The following is a 17,799-nucleotide window of genomic DNA, read 5'->3' on the forward strand; positions in this document are numbered from 1 at the left end:
GGATCATATGAAATTAATAATAATACTCCGATTTCTGGCAGTAAATTATTTATTACTCTGATCTGAGATATAATATTAATTTGTCCGTTTTGTTTTCCCTTTACAAACCCATTTACAAGAAGGCAACCCCATAGAGACAAACAATTCTTAAATAACACAAATAAAGTGACACAGAGACAAACACATACAGAAAATTTCAATATGTAAACACCAAAGGCAGAAATCAATTAATTAAAGTTTTTGATAATTAACCAATTACGATCTGAAGAGATAATGAGAGGGAGAGAGACAGACAGTTAATGGTAAATGCAAACAAAGGCAGGTAGATCCATCAGTTAAAGCTAAATCAAAATAAGATTTAAACCAAAAAAAAAAAAAAAGGGTTTATAATTCCAGTTCATCCACTGGAAACCAGCACACAATTAAAATGCAGACTTGCTGCTTCCAATATGGACCCTTTAATATAGTATCCAGACTGGGTCCTGTACTGTATCTATCATAGTTCACTCTCACACCAACTCTCCCTGAATTTCACACACACTCGCAATGTTTCACTCTCGCTGAATTTCACTCACAATGTCTCACTCTCCCAAAATCTCACACACAATGTCTCACACTCATTGATCTTCTATCACTCACACAGGCACACTGAACAGCTACATCCTAAGACAGTATCATAAGAATGGGGGGAGATTAATTTGGTCAAGATGGGTAAAAATGTGTTGACTGAAGCTTTTCACTGTTATAGAGCACACCTGTGCTGTAGTGTATGTCTGGTGTGCTGTAGTGTGTGCATCTGTTTCCATGCATATACTGGCCAGTGTGAGTCAGACACGCAGTGTAACAATCAGTCAGTCAGTATCAGTCACACCTCCAACACCCTGCAGCGGATCACACCTGTACAGCCTCAGAGCCTGGCCATCCTCTCCCCCCTCACTCATCATCAACCAGTTTCTCCGCCCCATTCTCCTCCCTCCCCCCATCTGCCTGGGCCCCATTGCCCTCCCCTCCTCCTCCCTCTCCCTCCTCTTCCTCCTCCTCCTCTTCCTCCTCAGTGTAGGGGTCACGGGAGACGCCGTAGTTGCTCATGGTGCGCGACAGGTCAACTTCGATGGGGAAGACGTCTGCCTCCTTGAGGACGGCATAGCACTGGTCGTAGTAGTGTGACATCCCGGAGACAAAGCGCTGCAGCTGGAAGACAATGTCCTGGACTGGAGGGGGGAGGAGAAGAGAGTTAAATATAGTACAAACACAAGATCAAGTGAAAGATGGAGAGAGTCAGTCAGTGTGTCTGACTCTGAGTGTCAATGAGCCAATGTCAGTGGTTCTGACCGTGTTTCTGGTCCAGCAGCTCTATCTTCTCCAGTACGTCTTTCCTCATGTTGGCGAATCGCGCTCTGGCCTCCTGCCGGCAGCGCAGGATCAACCGGTATTCATAGTTCCCTGTGCTCACACGATACATGGGCTCCCCCAGCGCCTGCACAGAGACAAAGACAGAGACAGTATTAACACTGCATGAACATTGTACGTCTGTACCATTATACTGTAGTGTAGTATAGTGTACTGTAGTATGATACTGTAGTTTAGTATACTGTACTGCAGTAGTATACGGTATTATAGTTAACTGTAGTAGTGTAGTATAGTGTACTGTAGTTTACTTCTACGGTACTCACTATGCAGCTGTACTCCTCATCATCCATCTCCTTCACTTTCAGGCAGTAGGACTGAAACACAGAGCTGAGTTACATGGGAGCCACAGGGAGTCCAATACTATACAGCACTAGTGGAGGGCTAGTACCGGTAGCAGCAGTGCACCACGATACCTCAAGTTGTTTTCACATTGTACTGTACTGATACCACCATGACAGACGGTACCCACCAGGAGACGATTCAGTTTGAAAAACTGAAGCATCATGGCCGTGTACAATGACCAAAATGTTCATCAACAAATAAAACTAATGCTGCCAGTTTGATTAGAGATTATTTTGTTTTCTTGTGCAATGTACAGGCATAGCAGTTCAGAATGGAAAGCCAAAATCCAGAAAATGTCTAAAAGAAATTCAGGTAAAAGGAGGCAATACATTCAATTTGTTTAAACATTTATTTATTGGAGCAACATTCAGACATGTTTGCAAAAGTCAAACAGCAGGTTTGTAAAATTATTAAACACCCTCCTTTATTCATATAACAATAAGAACTAAGCCGTTATTTCCATTGAATTTATTGGGATAGATGATGCTTGTAAATTATATGTTTTATATAAATGTTTTGTTATTTACACTACATAGCTTACTGCTAGTGGGATCTGGGAATAACACGAAGACTTTTGTGAGGTAAACTGCCACATGTTATTGAAAGAGCAACAGCAACAGTGAGGACAAGATGTGTGCATTAAAACTACTAACTGTTGTACTAGTTTTCTGTAGTTTAACACTGAGCACATTATTAAATCAGTCACTGTACCTGCAGCACAAGAACACAGTGGTCAGTTATAGCACCGCTAGCAGTTGCAGGACAGAAGCGCTGCACAAAGAGTGTTTGGGTTGAGCATATCTGAAAATTATGCAGTTTGAATACAAAACTAAAATAAAGAAAATGTAGAATGTAGAAATGCTAAATAATACCATGTAAACTAAAACACTTGATTTAGTATGCTTTCCTGCATCATCTGTCATCTTCTGCCCATTTAAAACCAAATAAACTGAAATGCAGTGCTGCCTAATTTCTATTGCTTTGGAAATTTAGGGAAAATAATTAGTTTATAACTTCCTATGTCCCAGCAGGAAATCAGATTTTTTTTATTACTGTTCTGCATAACCTTTCTTTTCAGGTGGTATTGTGGCAGTATCAAGTATCATGATACAAAAATTTATATTGGTATTGTGGAGCAAAATGTTGGTATCACCTCCCAATACAGAGCACAGTAACACTGGGGCCACAGGGAGCCCAATGCAGTTACATAACAGATGAAGGGAGACTTTGAAGGGGAGAACAAGCTAAAAACAATGGGAGAAAGAAAATTAGAAAACCAAATGACAAAAGGGAGAAAATGGTACAAAAGAAAGAATGAGTGAAGGAGTGAATGAGAAAGCACATGAAAGAATGAGTGAGAGGAGGAGAGACTGAGACGCAGTTGGGGGGTGTTACCAGGTACTCGAACTTGACGTCCAGGTACTTGCGGATGGTCAGCTTGGTGTCGGGAATGGCCTTGTGCAGATAGGTGTTCAGGTCATGCAGCATCTGGAGAGAGGGAGATTGGAGAGAGGAGAGAGAGAGATGTTAATACAGACACATTGACTGACACTATAGGACTGTACATCTCTAAGAGAGAAAGCGTGAGTGAGAGGAAGAAAGAGGGAGAGAGGTAAAGAAAGCCAGTTCAAACTGACTGACACTAAAGTGAGGGGAAACACAAGGAGGGAGCAGGTCTGACATTCCCAGAGCAGATACAGCACAAAATATTCCATCCATCAGTCTCCCCCCCCCCCCCCCCCCATCACCCTCACCGGTTTGACAGTCTTCAGCAGCCTGATGCCGTATTTCTCGATGTTGCGGTGCGCCTCGGCAAACTGGACGAACGCTGCGCTGGCCCCTGCCTGGGGCTCCCGCACCCCAATCACTGAAAAGACGTCCCCGAACGCTGTGGGGGACAGGTGGGGGGGACAGTTAATACAGAAACACCAGATTCTATAGTACAACACAGAGAGAGATCGAGAGAGACCGGTTAATACAGACACACAATACAGAGAGAGAGAGACATTCATACAGAGGGGAGAGGGGGGACCTTTGACTATTATATTCACTTCAACCAACACACTATTATACAATCAACCATTGAAATAGCACGGTTTATATGACAAGAGGCTTCAAGAAACACATCACATGACCACATGAATAAACACAATTTTGCACCGCTGGGCCAACATACAAAAACATAATGTAACCTGTGATAAAGCGCTGCCTCGTCTTGTGCCACAATTCCCTTTCAACTGCCCGGTAACAACCGTGTTTCCTAGAAATCTCTGCCAAACCCTATATTTTCGGGGGCAACCAGAACATACACATACAATAGGATATATATTGAGTTTTTTTAATGAAAATTAACCTCTTGCCGAGAGGTTCCTGATGCCGCTATCCAGCGGGAACAGGGCACTCAAACCACCAATGATTTAAATCATGGTACAAATGTATACAATAAAGTAATCATTCCCAGAAAATTAGGGCCCAAACCAAATGATTCCAATGTATGAAACAAGTATTTGTAATCCAACCTGGCAGACCAAATCAGGTCCCTCACCAGGAAAACATTCTCAGCAGCAGAGCCCTGCGGGAAGCTGCCCTCAGGACCCTATGACTGGACTGAGGCGGCTGGCAAGAGCCTTGGAAAAGCTGTTAAAGTCCCAGTACAGCAACACCACGGCTTCACACCCTAGAAGAACGCATTTCATCCCTGACATAAGCTTTGTGTACCGCATCATCTCTCTTTCCATCATCGGACTGGAAATAATAAATGTTGGGACACTGGGAACAGTCTCTCGTGTCGGATGATTAGCCAATGGAATCACTGGAATTAGTGATTAATAAACTACAATCCCGTTGTGCTAGTCATCCTCTCTGGCCAGAAACACCACTGGCAGCGGGACCATGACACTGATATGAATTGAGAGAGAGAGAGAGAGAGACTGTACCTCTGTGAGTCTGGGACAGCTCGAAGAATGCCCTCAACAGTCTCTTTGTGTGCTCCATCAGTCCTGGGGAGAGAGAGAGAGAAACAGCATTACACACAAGGCCATTTAAAACAACAAACTGCTAACGTTATAAAATCAGTGAGAGAAACAAGGAGGAGGGTGTGTGTGTGCATGTGTGCACTTTACCTTTGTACAGCTCTGCAGTTTTCTCTAGCTCCTCCAGCCTCTTCACCAGCCCGTCTGCAACAAAAACATCCACGGTCACTGACACACCCACCGTCACAAATACACTGAGACACCAAAACACACAGCGTCCCTCTCAGGCTGCGTCTCTCTGTCCCCCCTCACCGTTACACAGGATGGCTCTGCTCAGCCCCAGGGCATCGGCCGTCCCCGAACTCATGTTCTCCACCAGTCTGTGCTTCACCTTCTTCAGCACTAAGTGGGAGGACAGGGAGACAAGGAGAAGGAGGAGTGTGTGATGGGTTTAGCACAATGGAAAAGGAGTGGAACAAATAAAAAGCATGTTTTATTAGTAATATTGATGCTATAATTAAACAATGCAACAGCAGTAAAACAGACACTAAAGTCTGTACCCATGGTCTGTTTACACTGTACCTATGTCCAGTGATTTGCCTTGCTTAGGGTCAGCCTGTAGTTTGTTGTAGTGGATGTTGACCTCCCCCTGCAGAGAGGAGAGCAGCGACATCAGAGCCACAGAGACACACAGGGAATCTAAGACACACAGAGACAGACAGACACACAGAGAACCACCTGTCCTCCTCCTCCCCCTCCCCTTTACCTGTCATCTCCACCCCCCCTCACCTTCACAGCCTGTATCATCTTGGCCACCTCCACCTTGGTGCGGCCCTTCACTGGCTTGCCATTGACCCCTGTGATCTCATCGCCTGCCGCCAGCGTCCCGTCCACTGCGGCCGGGGTGTTATCAAACACCTGGAAGAGAGGGAGGGTGAGAGAAAATGTATGTATCACAATGGCATTTGTGAAATTGAATTGAATGGGGGTGGGAGACACTGTGTGTATTACCTGCACTATATATAGACAGGGGCAGTACTGGGCTCCTCCCCCAATGCTGATCCCTATGAGATTCTGTCCATCTTTCTTCAGAGTCACAGTGCCTGGGACTGTGGGGATCCCCCTGCAAGAACAACACAGACACACACCTGTTTTATATGATATTACCGATACTTTTTCATGTTTCCTCGACTCACTGCATCATGATCTACATTTATTCCACACGATTTATCCCTCCTCACAGAACCCACGGGGGGGTTTAATGCCTCAATTATGCAATTAATAACTGAATGTCATCTCGCTGCACGGGGACTGGAGAGGGAGCACCCAAATTAAAAAGGTGCAAAGTGAAAACGTGAATATAATCAAATGAATCAAAATGAAATACATACACTCAATAATAAGCAGAGACCGCTTCATCACAAACACAACTGTCTCGTTTATTCTGTGTCTGTGGTTTTCAGTCTCCCTGCCCTGTTGCTATGCCCTACTGGGATGAAGGATTGAAAACCACTGACTTACAGCTTGTCTTCCTCCAGCTCATAATCCAGATCCGTGAACATCTCCGATCCCCTTTGCAGCCGGACGCCCCGCTGTCTGTGGAGGAAAGGAGGAGAAATCTACAAACTGTGAATGTTATAAAGGTTTGCATTTTTAGATCTATATATATATATATCACACAAGCGGCGTCTAATACAGCAATGTGATACAGTAACCATACATAGCAGAGACGACACAGGAACCGGTGTAGTTTACGAGGCTTTTGTTTTTAGGTGTTTCAGGAGGAGTTCATTGATCAATCTGACACCTTCATGAACAGCACTTAGTTCAATGTAAATATATCGCCGCTATCAGTGTATGCAAATGCAGAACACCCAGTCAGTCGTGTAACTCCACCGTATCCACACCGCAGGCCATTCATGCGTGAAATATATAATGACAAATTGTGCTTAAAACATATTAGACATTTATTATTGATCTATAACGTTATTTTCTTTCGGATTTCATTTTTATACGACCAATACCAATAGAGTCGACACACTACTGGAGCGGGACTATACACTTCACACATCCATTTCACCGGCAGCTTGCGATGCAGTCTTACCTCAGGTTACCTCAGGTTACCTCAGGTTACAGGCGCTCTTTCGCGACCTGATGCTGATCGATATGCACGTTTTGTTTATGATTAACACAGTCGCCCACGTAAGCAGTTCTTAATATTACACTTCGGGATGTTTCTTTCCATATGATTCCTTTCACCTGTATCGACAGGTTGACAAATGTTTATCTAACTCGCGTCACTTCCTGTGCTGTCACCGGATGGGCACAACCCCCAGGGAAAGCGGGGCGACTCCTCCACAGTCCCGTCGCCCACCGCGAGGGGAACTCTAGTAGAAATTGCATTCGATGCTGTGTTGGAACGAGGCGGCGGCGACATCTAGCGGCGGGCGTGTGGAATTGCGCCGGGACAGGAGATGCGGTGGATGGATGGGGAAGCTGTTGTAGAAAATGCTGAACACGTCTATGCAGTCTCAGTCACTCTCGCACACATGCATATTTTCATGCATGCACACACACACACACCAGATGCATTTCCTGACTGATGTGTTTAATGTAGGACTATTTGTGTGCAGTGTGCAGATAGACAAGGTTTGTTAAAGCACAGTAAAAGTAGGGTTGTCGCGGTATTGATTTGCTACGATACACACGGTTTGTATTTCTGCGGTTCCGTTTATCGTGCTTTTAATATTAATATCGTACAGTTTAGTAAAACGTGTAAGATTCGGTACCTAGATAGAAATTAAAATACCCATCACCACGTTTTATTTTGAAATATTGCAAGTGACCATAAGATTGGGTACCTAGAGAGACATTTAAAAGTATTACCGTTGCACTGTAGCACCTGCTTTAATTAAACATATTGTGAGTGAACGCAAACAAAATACAGGTTAAGATCAAGGTGGTTGGTATCGATGTGTAAGGAATGCAAGTAATTAGCTGGTGCTATGTGTACACATCGGTTATATTTTGTAGACCTTACCCTACCACAGAAAAATGTGGACAGAAAACTTACTGCATAGGTGCAAATTAAAGGGTTGTTTTTCAGTCAAAGTTTAAGTTCATTATTCACTTGGTCTACAACTCATATATCCAACTGTTAATACTAGAATAGCTTTGTAATCCAAGGTCTATGCTGTAAACAAGTGTACATATAATTGATCCTGGTATTTCAATATGATGCTTCAATAATCATAATCAATATTTTTCAGATCATGGCTGGTGTAGGCGGGGCCAGTTTCCACAGTCTGTGTTGTTCTTGTTCTGTTCATGGATGGATGGAGAGGTAGACATAGATTAGAGAGAGACAGAGTGCCAATAGTGTATGTTGTCTTTTTTCCTTTCTGTAAAAAAAGAAGACAACACAAGAACACAACCAAGTTTGTCAACTATAGAGCCATGGTAAGAGGTGGCGCCTCTCCAGCACTCCAGGCTGACATCACCAATCGGGCCACCGCCAGCACTCAGCCAACTGTGTGCCAACCCTTCTGCAGTGTTCTCACCAGTTAATACCTGACTGGGGTCTAATGAATAGTGTGTGTGTGTGTGTGTGTGTGTGTGTGTGGCAGGTGTGGACAGTGAGTCAGCAGGGTGGGGGTCAGCAGTGTCCAGGTACAGACGGGTACGGAGAGAGATACAGCATCACCTGCTGTGTATGTCTGGTATTTGCCTTTAGTGGAGGAATTCCAACCCCTCTCTCTCTCTCTCTCTCTCTCTCTTTGTCTTTGTCTCTTGGTGTCTCTGGCTTCTATTGATTGTAGGATTAGGAGCTAAAAAAATAACCAAAGAAACCCATCCTTAGACTCCCAGAAACTGAAACACAGCCCTAAGCAGAGTTAAGTGCAGTGTAAGTAAACTGTAGTACAGCTAAAGTGTGCTTACAGTGTATTTAAGTGGAATGATAGTCAACCAATGTCAGTCAATCAATGTATGTATCTATCAGTCAGTTAGTGTACTTGTCAGTGTCCAGTTTACACAACTATGGTTCCTATTAATAAGTGACAAATGAGGCAAGAGAGGTTTTGTTTATTTGGCTCCCTCCCCAATCAGATTGACTCACACTCCTTCCCTCCCCCTCTTCCTCTCTTTCTCACCCTCATAGTCTGTGTCCCTCCAATCAGTGAGTCAGTCTGTGTATCTAACAGTTCTCTGTCTCTTAGTCACGGGTCAGCGCAGTGTCAGAGTCACTGTACTGGAGGGTCCACACGGCCAGTATATCACACAGTGAGCTAGTGTGTCTCTATTATCTCTCGCTCTGATAGAAGACCTCACCCCACACTGAGCCCAGGACAACAGCACAGCATCATGTCGGTAAGGTCTTGCCTGTTGTTTTAACCCTTATTATAACTTCTCAACTTAAACACAAGATCTGTCCATTCTCTCTCTCACTTGCTTTCTTCCTCTTCCTCATTCTTTCCCCCCTTCCTCTCACTTTCTCTTTTCCTCAACTCTCTCTCTCTCTCCACTAACACTGTACCACACTACAATACTCTAACTATAGACTATTAAACACACCTCTTACACTACACTACACACACAACACACTGTCTCTCTGACCTCTCCCTGGGTTAACCTGTACTGGATTCCCCACAATGCCCCTGCCTGCAGTCTGTCCCTACTATTGGGCAGCTCCTGGGAATCTGAAGCCCCACAGTGGGCTGATCTGCTGTTCTCTCTTCTATTCTAGATGTTCTCTTGTGTTCTGTTGGGTTGTATTGTATTCTGATGCCATTTGTTATTAATGTACAGTAGCTGTAGTAAACAGTTGATCTATCTGCAATATGTCAGCTAGTGTATAATTGTTGTTATGTGTGTGTACTGTATGTGTTTCTGTATGTGTGTGTCCGTGGTCTGTGCAAATCTGTACGTCTGTGTTTGTCTATGTGCACATGTATGTGTGTGTCTATGCATGTGTACATATATCTGTGTGTGCATGTCTGTGTCTGTATGTGTGTCTGATCTGTGGCAGGAGTTTGAGGTGAAGAACATGGAGCTGAGAGTTGGAGACAAGCTGAAAGTCAAGGGCAGAGTGCTGGAAGACGCAGAGAGGTACCCACCTTTAACTGTTTCCTTTCAGGACCAGTTCCTTCAGTCTGATTGCACACTGTCTTCACTGTCTCCTGCTGTATGTATAGTCTAGTCCAATGATCTCAAACCGTAGAGTAACTATAATGGAGTCTAATGATCTCACACAGTACAGTTACTCTAGTGCAGTCTAGTGCTTTTACATGAATTAAAATTGAGATTGCAAATTGAGATGCAGTCATGGACTCTCTCTCTCTCAGGTTCCAGATAGACCTGGGGAGGGACCCAGACCACCTGGCATTGCACTTTAACCCCCGTTTCCATGATGACACGGATGGTGAAGTAATCGTTTGCAACTCCAAGTGTGACGGCAGCTGGGGCTCTGAGCAGAGAGACAGAGCCTTCCCCTTTGAGAAGGGAGCAGAGGTCAAGGTGAGGAAGAGGGGGAGGGGGTGGGGAAAGAGTGAGAAAGTGTAGTTGTGGGCTGAGCAGTGATGCAAAATATTCCTTTTGGTGAAGAGAGCAGAGGTCTAGGAGGAAGAGAGAGAGAGAGAGAGAGACAGACAGAGAGAGAGAGATTGAGAGAAATGGAGAAAGAAAGAGGGAAGAGTGAGCGAGGAAGAGGAAGAGGAAGAAAAAGAGATTGAAACAGAGTGCGGAGGGAGTTATCAACCTTTAGGAATCTTTAGGAAAATTATTTTATCCTAATATCTCTAGGATGTGTAGTGCAGTTTGTGGAGTGAGTTGGAGTTTTGATTTGTTGAATATGGGTTGGAGTTGCAGAGGGGAATTTGAGTCTGGGGAGTGGGTGGCTCCAGTCAGGATGGGAGGAATAACAAAATAATAGGAAAACCTCCTAAAAACTGTGTTTTCCTCTTGTAAACAAACAATCAAAAAACTTGATAAAACTTCCTTCTGGCAAAAGCCTGATTAACCAGGATTAAAAATCTTTACGTCTAGATTGGAACCTCTGATCTGCCAACACTGAGGATGATGATTGAGCCTCTTGCAGACCCCCTAAGATTGCCTTGTCACAGGCTGCCATCCTCTACAGTGGAGCAGAGTGCCATGCATTATATGCAGTATATCTGCAACCTGTTAAATCAGACAGAGAGACCTTTACTCCAGTGTGATATACTGCACTGTTCTCACAACACGCGACAGGGCAGGACTGCAGTAACCAGCGGCCTACTGTCTGCTCATTCACTCACCCTCTCTCTCTCTTTGTCTCCTTCCCCCTCTCATTCTCTCATTCTTTCCCACTCTCCTCTTGCCTGTCTTCTCTCACTCCCTACACACTATCTCCCCTCCTCCAATACCCCTCCTTGTCCCTACCTTCCCTCTCTCCCTCATTCCAGCTGACAGTGAAGGTGACAGGGGAGGGGTTCGAGGTGGAGCTGCCAGACAATCGGGAGCTGTTTTTCTCTGACCGTCTGGGCCTGGACACCCTCAACTACATCCGGGTCAGGGGTCACTTCAAGGTCACCTCCTTCAAGTTCAGCTGAGCTGTCTAGTGAAGCTGTTTTTAAGACCACATCCTTTGTGTGTGTCCATTAGTGAGTGAGTGAGTGAGTGAGTGTGTAACAGACTTGTAGTTGAGTCACCATAGTTGTCAGAGTCAGAGTCTCAGTCACCATGGTCCTTGACTCAAATCTAATGTCGAATTTAACTTGGGAACACTTAGGATTCAGAGAAAGCCCAGATTACAAAAATTAAAGCTTAGTTGGTCTGTTTTTCCATTTCTCTTTATTGTTTATTCATGTTTCTTAACATTATCAACATGAAATAAAATAAAAATCTAAACTCTGTAAGAGACCACTTCCACTGTCATTTTTTCTAATGATGTGCTTAATACTAGTTAATAAAAGTCATCAAAAGTACATTTTCTATACAAACACAAAATAGTTGCATGATGTATATTATTATACAATTATATAATATTATATATCACATTGTTTTTTTGTGCTTGAAAACCCTGTAAGCCTTGGATAAGGACTTAAAAAAAATATATATATATATTTTTCCTTCAATTAACCCCTGTTGGCCCTCTACACTTTAAAAAGGTAACTTGCAGGTCTGGGGTACATGATGCCTGTTGTTTTTTTTCTTCAGTCTTCATCCAGCATTCAGGACTTGATTTTAACAACGTTGCATTGTAAAGTCATAATCTATAATCAGAGGAAGAGCAGCGGCCATTGATATCACCGTAAGTTACCCTAATACAGGGATGGTGAACCTTTGTTTACATCACCAAGGGTGCCAATGATAAATTAGGGATTTTAAATTGTGTACAGTTTTAAAAGTTTATAAAACAATATTTATATTTATTTATTGTTGTAATTAAATTATTTTGCAAACATGCCAACAAAACTAACAGGAATCCACAATACAAGATATAACCCCCCCCCTCCCTGCCGAATAAAGCGAGACCGCAATAAAGATACTCACCAAAAATATTACAAATATGCAGGTTATTTTGTCAATCATTCAATTTTTTCTCACAGATGATATTTTATTATAAATTTACAAATATAAAAAATAGTAATAGCACTTCACCAGCTCCATCATTTTTGGAATATATCCCTTTTTATTTTGGGCAATGAGAATCTTTAATCTTCATTCAAATAAGATCAATCAATCTTAATTGTATATAGCAGAACACCTTTCCAAAGCATGTCACAACATAAAGAGTTAAGTGCATCATACAATGAATACATAATTTGAATTGCTACAGTGCAGTACAATCCATGGATTACATTGCATCACGCATGAAGTTTGAGGATTATAATTAAAGATAAACAACCACAATGCATTAAACTGCAGCAGAGGGACTCATGTTGGTGATCTCACACATGTACACTCCTTGCTTGCTTTATATCACACAGCACACACCCCTGCGAGTCCAACACAAATTCCCACAGACAGTGGCGTGACCAGAACATTTTGAAGGAGTGGCCGAAGGGGGGCACAGATGCAATTTAGGGGGGCCATCCTTAATTGATGCAAGTTGCAGTGATTTATCAGCAATGCAGGCGTGCAGATATTGTCTGGTCTTTGTTCCAATCACCAGGTCATTCTTAGATTTCTGGTTGTTGAGACTTCTAAAATCTACTGTGTACACACTGGAGGCTGCTACCAATACAGCTGGTTTAACAAACTTGCAGAGAAGATCTGTATAAATGGCTTGTAATTCCCTGCCAAGGACATGGATATTAGGCTTATCACTAGCAACTGGAGATTGAGTTTATCAAATGCTGGAATACTTGCTTGCAGAAATAAGCAATACAACTTTGTGGATGCCCTCTCAAAGCAAGACTTGATTCTATCCTGTTTAGTTGATAAAGGCATGCCCTCTCTTGGTTTGGTTTTCCAGATGTGGAGAAGGATTTCTTCTATGAATCTGAACTCAGCCTCTTCAACTTCTGACAGTGTCCTTCTTCTTGGGCTTTGGCTGAAGACTCTTTACTACAAACCTTTTGCATTTGTAGGTATTGAAGTGTGAACCAACTTCCCACTAATAGAATGCATCTGCTTGGGACCAGGCTTCTTATGAACCCGACTCTGTTTAAGCTGTGCTGTTACAGTAGGCTGCACTGCTAGACTGTGCTCTTTAATGTGGTCTGTCACTATGAGGCTGTGCTTTTTATCTGGTCCACCAGGGTGTGCCACACTGGAGCCTAAAAATAGAAAATACAGTTGTAAACCTCAGTGAATACAGCTATAATATACTTTTGCTGAAGTGTAGACAGATTGATAAATAGATATTCAAATTAACAGATTCATTTCAGATCTTATACAAGTATATAAGCTGTTGAAAAGTGAGCAAGCTGGAGCAAAAGCTTCCCACATGCCACATAAACAAGATCACCAGAATTAAAATTAAGTTACTCCACCACAATTACAAGCAATAAGATGAATGGAAAGATTACACAGAATAAGTCCCTTACTAGTAGAGTAATTACTAAACAAATCATGCTTATACAAATTCTACATAGAACACATTTAATACCGCAATTGTTTGTTATACCTGTACATACCTACATAAAGGATATGTTTGTGTGTATTGTATACATTTAATGACAGAAGATGAAGGACTCTTTGCTTGTGAAAAATTTTAGTAGAGCAGGCCACTGTTCCAATAGCCTGTAAAGACATTTGCCAACACTCAACCACCTTCAAAGTAAAAAGAGAAGAAGTTTAATTTCTCAAACATTGTGGAAAAACATTATATATTACTATTACAATATTGATGTAAGGTTCTTCGTGAAGGGTTGGTGAACCCAGGTGCGGAGCGACAAGGCAGGTCAGGTTAGGCAAAGACAGGAATCAAGGTCGAGAAACAGGCATGGGGTCGTGGGATCAAACAAACAACATTAACTAGGTAATCCAAAGAGCGATGGTCAAAGAGAGGATAAGAATGGTCAATACACTGAGAGCTCTACAGAGATCAACACCAAACAATACAAACTACTAGAGAAGGCAAGACTTCACAGAGAACAAAGGGAGACAAAGGGGTATATATATACAGGAAGCAGGTGAAACAAGGAAACGAGGAACAGATGTGCTAATGGATTGTGGAACAAGGGGAAATAATTCAATCATGAGGTGAAGAGGAATGGAAAAGACAGGGGAGGTATAACACTGGGGAAAACTGAGACATCTGGTGGTGAAATGTAGACATGACAGGAACCCCCCTCATGCTGTATACATGACAATTGATAATTGAACATTCAATCAGGGATCAAATTACAGGTGTCATCTGTGAACCCGAATGGGAACTGTATTTCACACTTTCTTTGCTGATGCAGACAGTAGAAGGTTTTGTCCTTGATCAGGTACTTTTAACTAATAGTCCTTAAAATAAGCATATTTATTACATTTTTCATATTGTCAGAACTGACTGGAATGTTATACTTGGATAAATGAATAAATAACAATAACTAGATAGAATATATATATATATATATATATATATATATATATATATATATATATATATACATATATATATATATATATATATATATATATATATATATATATATTAAAAAGCAGGACCCTGACAATCATTCAAATAATACATATTATTTAGTAATTTGGTTAAGGCTTACATTTCAAAAATACACAATGTACTAATAAATTATATAAGCAACACAACACATTCAGCCACACAGTCAACAACCTTCAATATTAATTTTTTGTTTAATCATTAATAATGAAAATAATGATATAAAAAAATGATGAATTGCTATGGTAGTATTATCAAGAATGACTCATTCTAATTAATAAAAAGGGTATCCTACCTTGTATTTACATGCTTGATGATTCCTCTGGTTTCGATGTCACAGAGCTGCTGTAACTGTTTTAGTTGTTTATTTCTCTTGCTGCTTTTGTGGAAATAATAATACAAGTCAATCAGCAGATCTTCCACTGATAGTGGTAGTTTTGCAGCTGCATACTGGGCTGCAAGGTGTACCAAGTGGCAAGGACATCCCTGTACATATACATCCCTGTACATTTTCCCATCCCCACAAACGCTGCAACCCCTTTGTGAACTCCAACCATAACATTAGGCATTATCACAACAGAAGCTCACACATCGTTGCCATGGGATGTTAAATTTCTCCACATTTCTGTTGGGTAAATTATATATGATCTCTCCAGTACTCGAAACTTCTTGCATTGCTGGTAGCGATTGTAATTGCATGACGAAGAGACCTGTCATAATATCTCACTACAGCTGGATACAGTTGACTGGTTGTTGTGTCACTGCTGCTGTCCGTCTCAATGAAAAATAACCCAGCGATAATTCCAAGGCTAAAGACGTTGATGTGTCATTTGAAAGGGTTTCGATTATGGCAGTGGTTTTTGTGCGGCCTGATCCGTACTTGTGGGATGTTCGGGTCCGGAAATGCAGCTTTGCAGTGGACCAATATGATCTGAAACAGCAACTGGAAGATTGTGCTCAACAATAAAGTTTGCAAAAAGTGTCTCTGCCTTTATCCCCGCATCATCTTCCTCTGTACTCACTACAAATTCACACATACATTTATGATTTCCAATAGATTTAGCAAATTGTTGATGTTTTTTGTACCTACATGAATTATGCAATCATGACGTCCACCGTGTTTCACTGAGAAGTGAGTGAGGCAATATTCACAGCAGGCATGCGAGTCAGAGATTTGACTTGCTTTAATAAAAGGCCATTCTCTAGTGTATTCCTGTCTATATTTCTAGCAGGATAGTCAACTTCTTTTAGACGGAGGAGAGTAGGACATTTTTTTATATCTGGCTGTGACAAACTGAACGCTTGTATAAGGCAACATTTGTGCGGCACTTCCTCTAGGACCCCCTACACCGGTTGCTAAGCATGCTAATCAGCCATAACATTATGACCACCTGCCTAATATTGTGTAGGTCCCCCTTTTGCGCCAAAACAGCCCTGACCCATCGTGGCATGGACTCCACTAGTCCTCTGAAGGTGCGATGCGGTATCTGGCACCAAGACGTTAGCAGCAGATCCTTTAAGTCCTGTAAGTTGTGAGGTGGGGCCTCCGTGGATCGGGCTTGTTTGTCCAGCACATCCCACAGATGCTCGATGGGATTGAGATCTGGGGAATTTGGAGGCCAAGTCGACACCTTGAACTCGTGATTCATCAGACCAGGCCACCTTCTTCCATTGCTCCGTGGTCCAGTTCTGATGCTCACGTGTCCACTGTAGGTGCTTTCAGAAGTGGACAGGGGTCAGCATGGGCACCCTGACAGGTCTGCGGCTACGCAGCCCCATACGCAACAAACTGCGATGCACTGTGTGTTCTGACACCTTTCTATCAGAACCAGCATTCACTTTTTCAGCAATTTGAGCTACAGTAGCTCGTCTGTTGGATCGGACCACACGGGCCAGCCTTCGCTCCCACGTGCATCAATGAGCCTTGGCCGCCCGTGACCCTGTCGCCGGTTCAATGCTTTTCCTTCCTTGGAGCACTTTTGATAGGTACTGACCACTGCAGACCGGGAACACCCCACAAGAGCTGCAGTTTTGGAGATGCTCTGACCCAGTCGTCTAGCCATCACAATTTGGCCCTTGTCAAAGTCGCTCAGATCCTTACACTTGCCCATTTTTCCTGCTTCTAACACATCAACTTTGAGGACAAAATGTTCACTTGCTGCCTAATATATCCCACCCACTGACAGGTGCCATGATAACAAGATTATCAGTGTTATTCATTTCACCTGTCAGTGGTCATAATGTTATCGCTGATCGGTGTATATGTAAAAATAATACATATTGTAGCGCTCGGGGGCAGGGGGGTCTTCTAAGATATAAGCCTAACTTATATGTCAGGGTGCAACAATAAGTCTTTTTTATAGTTTATTCACTGCATCACTGCTTATATGTATTGCACACATCAGTACACACTAACACACTCTGACCCCTTCCTTCTCCCCCTCCCCTCCAGAACAGCCTGTGGCCCACTCTCCACAGCGGGGTCATCAGTAATTGCAGTGGTAGCTCCAGAGGGAACAGGGGCATCCAGATCCAGTGATCCAGGTGGTCAATTACCCTGCAGACTCGGTGAGGGATGAGGCTTGCATTACCAAGATAGGGCCCTGGATATTCCTCTCGGCCTCCTCCTTCAGACGATATGGTGCCAGCCAATCTTGATGCAGTATGACCCTCCATCGCCTGCCTGGAATCTCCACCCAGCACACTACATCAGAGATTATCTTCAGCACTGTACACGGGCCAACCCAGGAACTGGTGAGTTTTGGGCACCTGCCTCTTCTCTTGCGTGGCGAGAGTGAGTCTCCCTGGCACACACATCATACTGGTGTTATTAATAGTCGGACTGCATTCTCACATGTTGTCATGCAAACTCATGAATCTTATCTAAGAGGTCCTGTAGTTGGTGCACGTACTCCAGTCCCGGCTCTGTAGTGGTGTCCTTATCAGGCGGCCTGCCTGGACTCGAAATTACGTTGTTGGTCACTG

The 17,799-nt window shown here is 42.9% G+C and overlaps 2 protein-coding genes across 6 annotated transcripts; one reads left to right on the forward strand and one right to left on the reverse strand.

The window, feature by feature from the left end:
• Window positions 1-31: 31 nt before the first annotated feature.
• On the reverse strand, window positions 32-9,970 carry pick1 (protein interacting with prkca 1). Of its 5 annotated transcripts, none has more exons than XM_066707270.1 (13): window positions 9,839-9,970; window positions 6,246-6,320; window positions 5,736-5,847; window positions 5,514-5,642; window positions 5,307-5,373; window positions 5,037-5,126; window positions 4,875-4,928; window positions 4,689-4,751; window positions 3,507-3,640; window positions 3,148-3,240; window positions 1,674-1,724; window positions 1,333-1,477; window positions 32-1,211 (listed from the first exon to the last, which is right to left on the reverse strand). In XM_066707270.1, the coding sequence occupies exons 2-13, from the start codon at window positions 6,284-6,286 to the stop codon at window positions 934-936; spliced, it is 1,257 nt and encodes a 418-aa protein (XP_066563367.1). In that variant the 5' UTR covers window positions 6,287-6,320; window positions 9,839-9,970; the 3' UTR covers window positions 32-933. The 5 variants fall into 5 exon arrangements, with proteins under 5 accessions (XP_066563367.1, XP_066563366.1, XP_066563365.1 ...); XM_066707269.1 differs by lacking the exon at window positions 9,839-9,970 and adding an exon at window positions 6,839-7,038 and having other exon boundaries at window positions 6,246-6,343; XM_066707268.1 differs by lacking the exon at window positions 9,839-9,970 and adding an exon at window positions 6,829-7,038.
• LOC136751560 (galectin-2) lies at window positions 8,910-11,617 on the forward strand. Its single transcript, XM_066707273.1, has 4 exons — window positions 8,910-9,092; window positions 9,751-9,830; window positions 10,067-10,238; window positions 11,165-11,617. Exons 1-4 carry the CDS (start codon window positions 9,087-9,089, stop codon window positions 11,309-11,311), a joined length of 405 nt encoding a protein of 134 aa, XP_066563370.1. The 5' UTR covers window positions 8,910-9,086; the 3' UTR covers window positions 11,312-11,617.
• The last annotated feature ends 6,182 nt before the right edge of the window (window positions 11,618-17,799 follow it).

The sequence above is a fragment of the Amia ocellicauda genome, chromosome 6 (assembly GCF_036373705.1).
Source record: "Amia ocellicauda isolate fAmiCal2 chromosome 6, fAmiCal2.hap1, whole genome shotgun sequence".
Classification (NCBI taxonomy): domain Eukaryota; kingdom Metazoa; phylum Chordata; class Actinopteri; order Amiiformes; family Amiidae; genus Amia; species Amia ocellicauda.

Bases quoted from the DNA above. Each gene is read 5' to 3' on its own strand.
- pick1 (XM_066707270.1), bottom strand. From the start codon at position 6,286: ATGTTCACGGATCTGGATTATGAGCTGGAGGAAGACAAGCT. The intron at 1,725-3,147 runs GTAACACCCCCC...TCTGTGTTTCAG, and splicing joins ACGTCAAGTTCGAGTACCTG to TCCTACTGCCTGAAAGTGAA. The intron at 1,478-1,673 runs GTGAGTACCGTA...GTCTCTGTGCAG, and splicing joins ATGAGGAGTACAGCTGCATA to GCGCTGGGGGAGCCCATGTA.
- LOC136751560 (XM_066707273.1), top strand. The intron at 9,831-10,066 runs GTACCCACCTTT...TCTCTCTCTCAG, and splicing joins GTGCTGGAAGACGCAGAGAG to GTTCCAGATAGACCTGGGGA. The intron at 10,239-11,164 runs GTGAGGAAGAGG...CCCTCATTCCAG, and splicing joins AGAAGGGAGCAGAGGTCAAG to CTGACAGTGAAGGTGACAGG.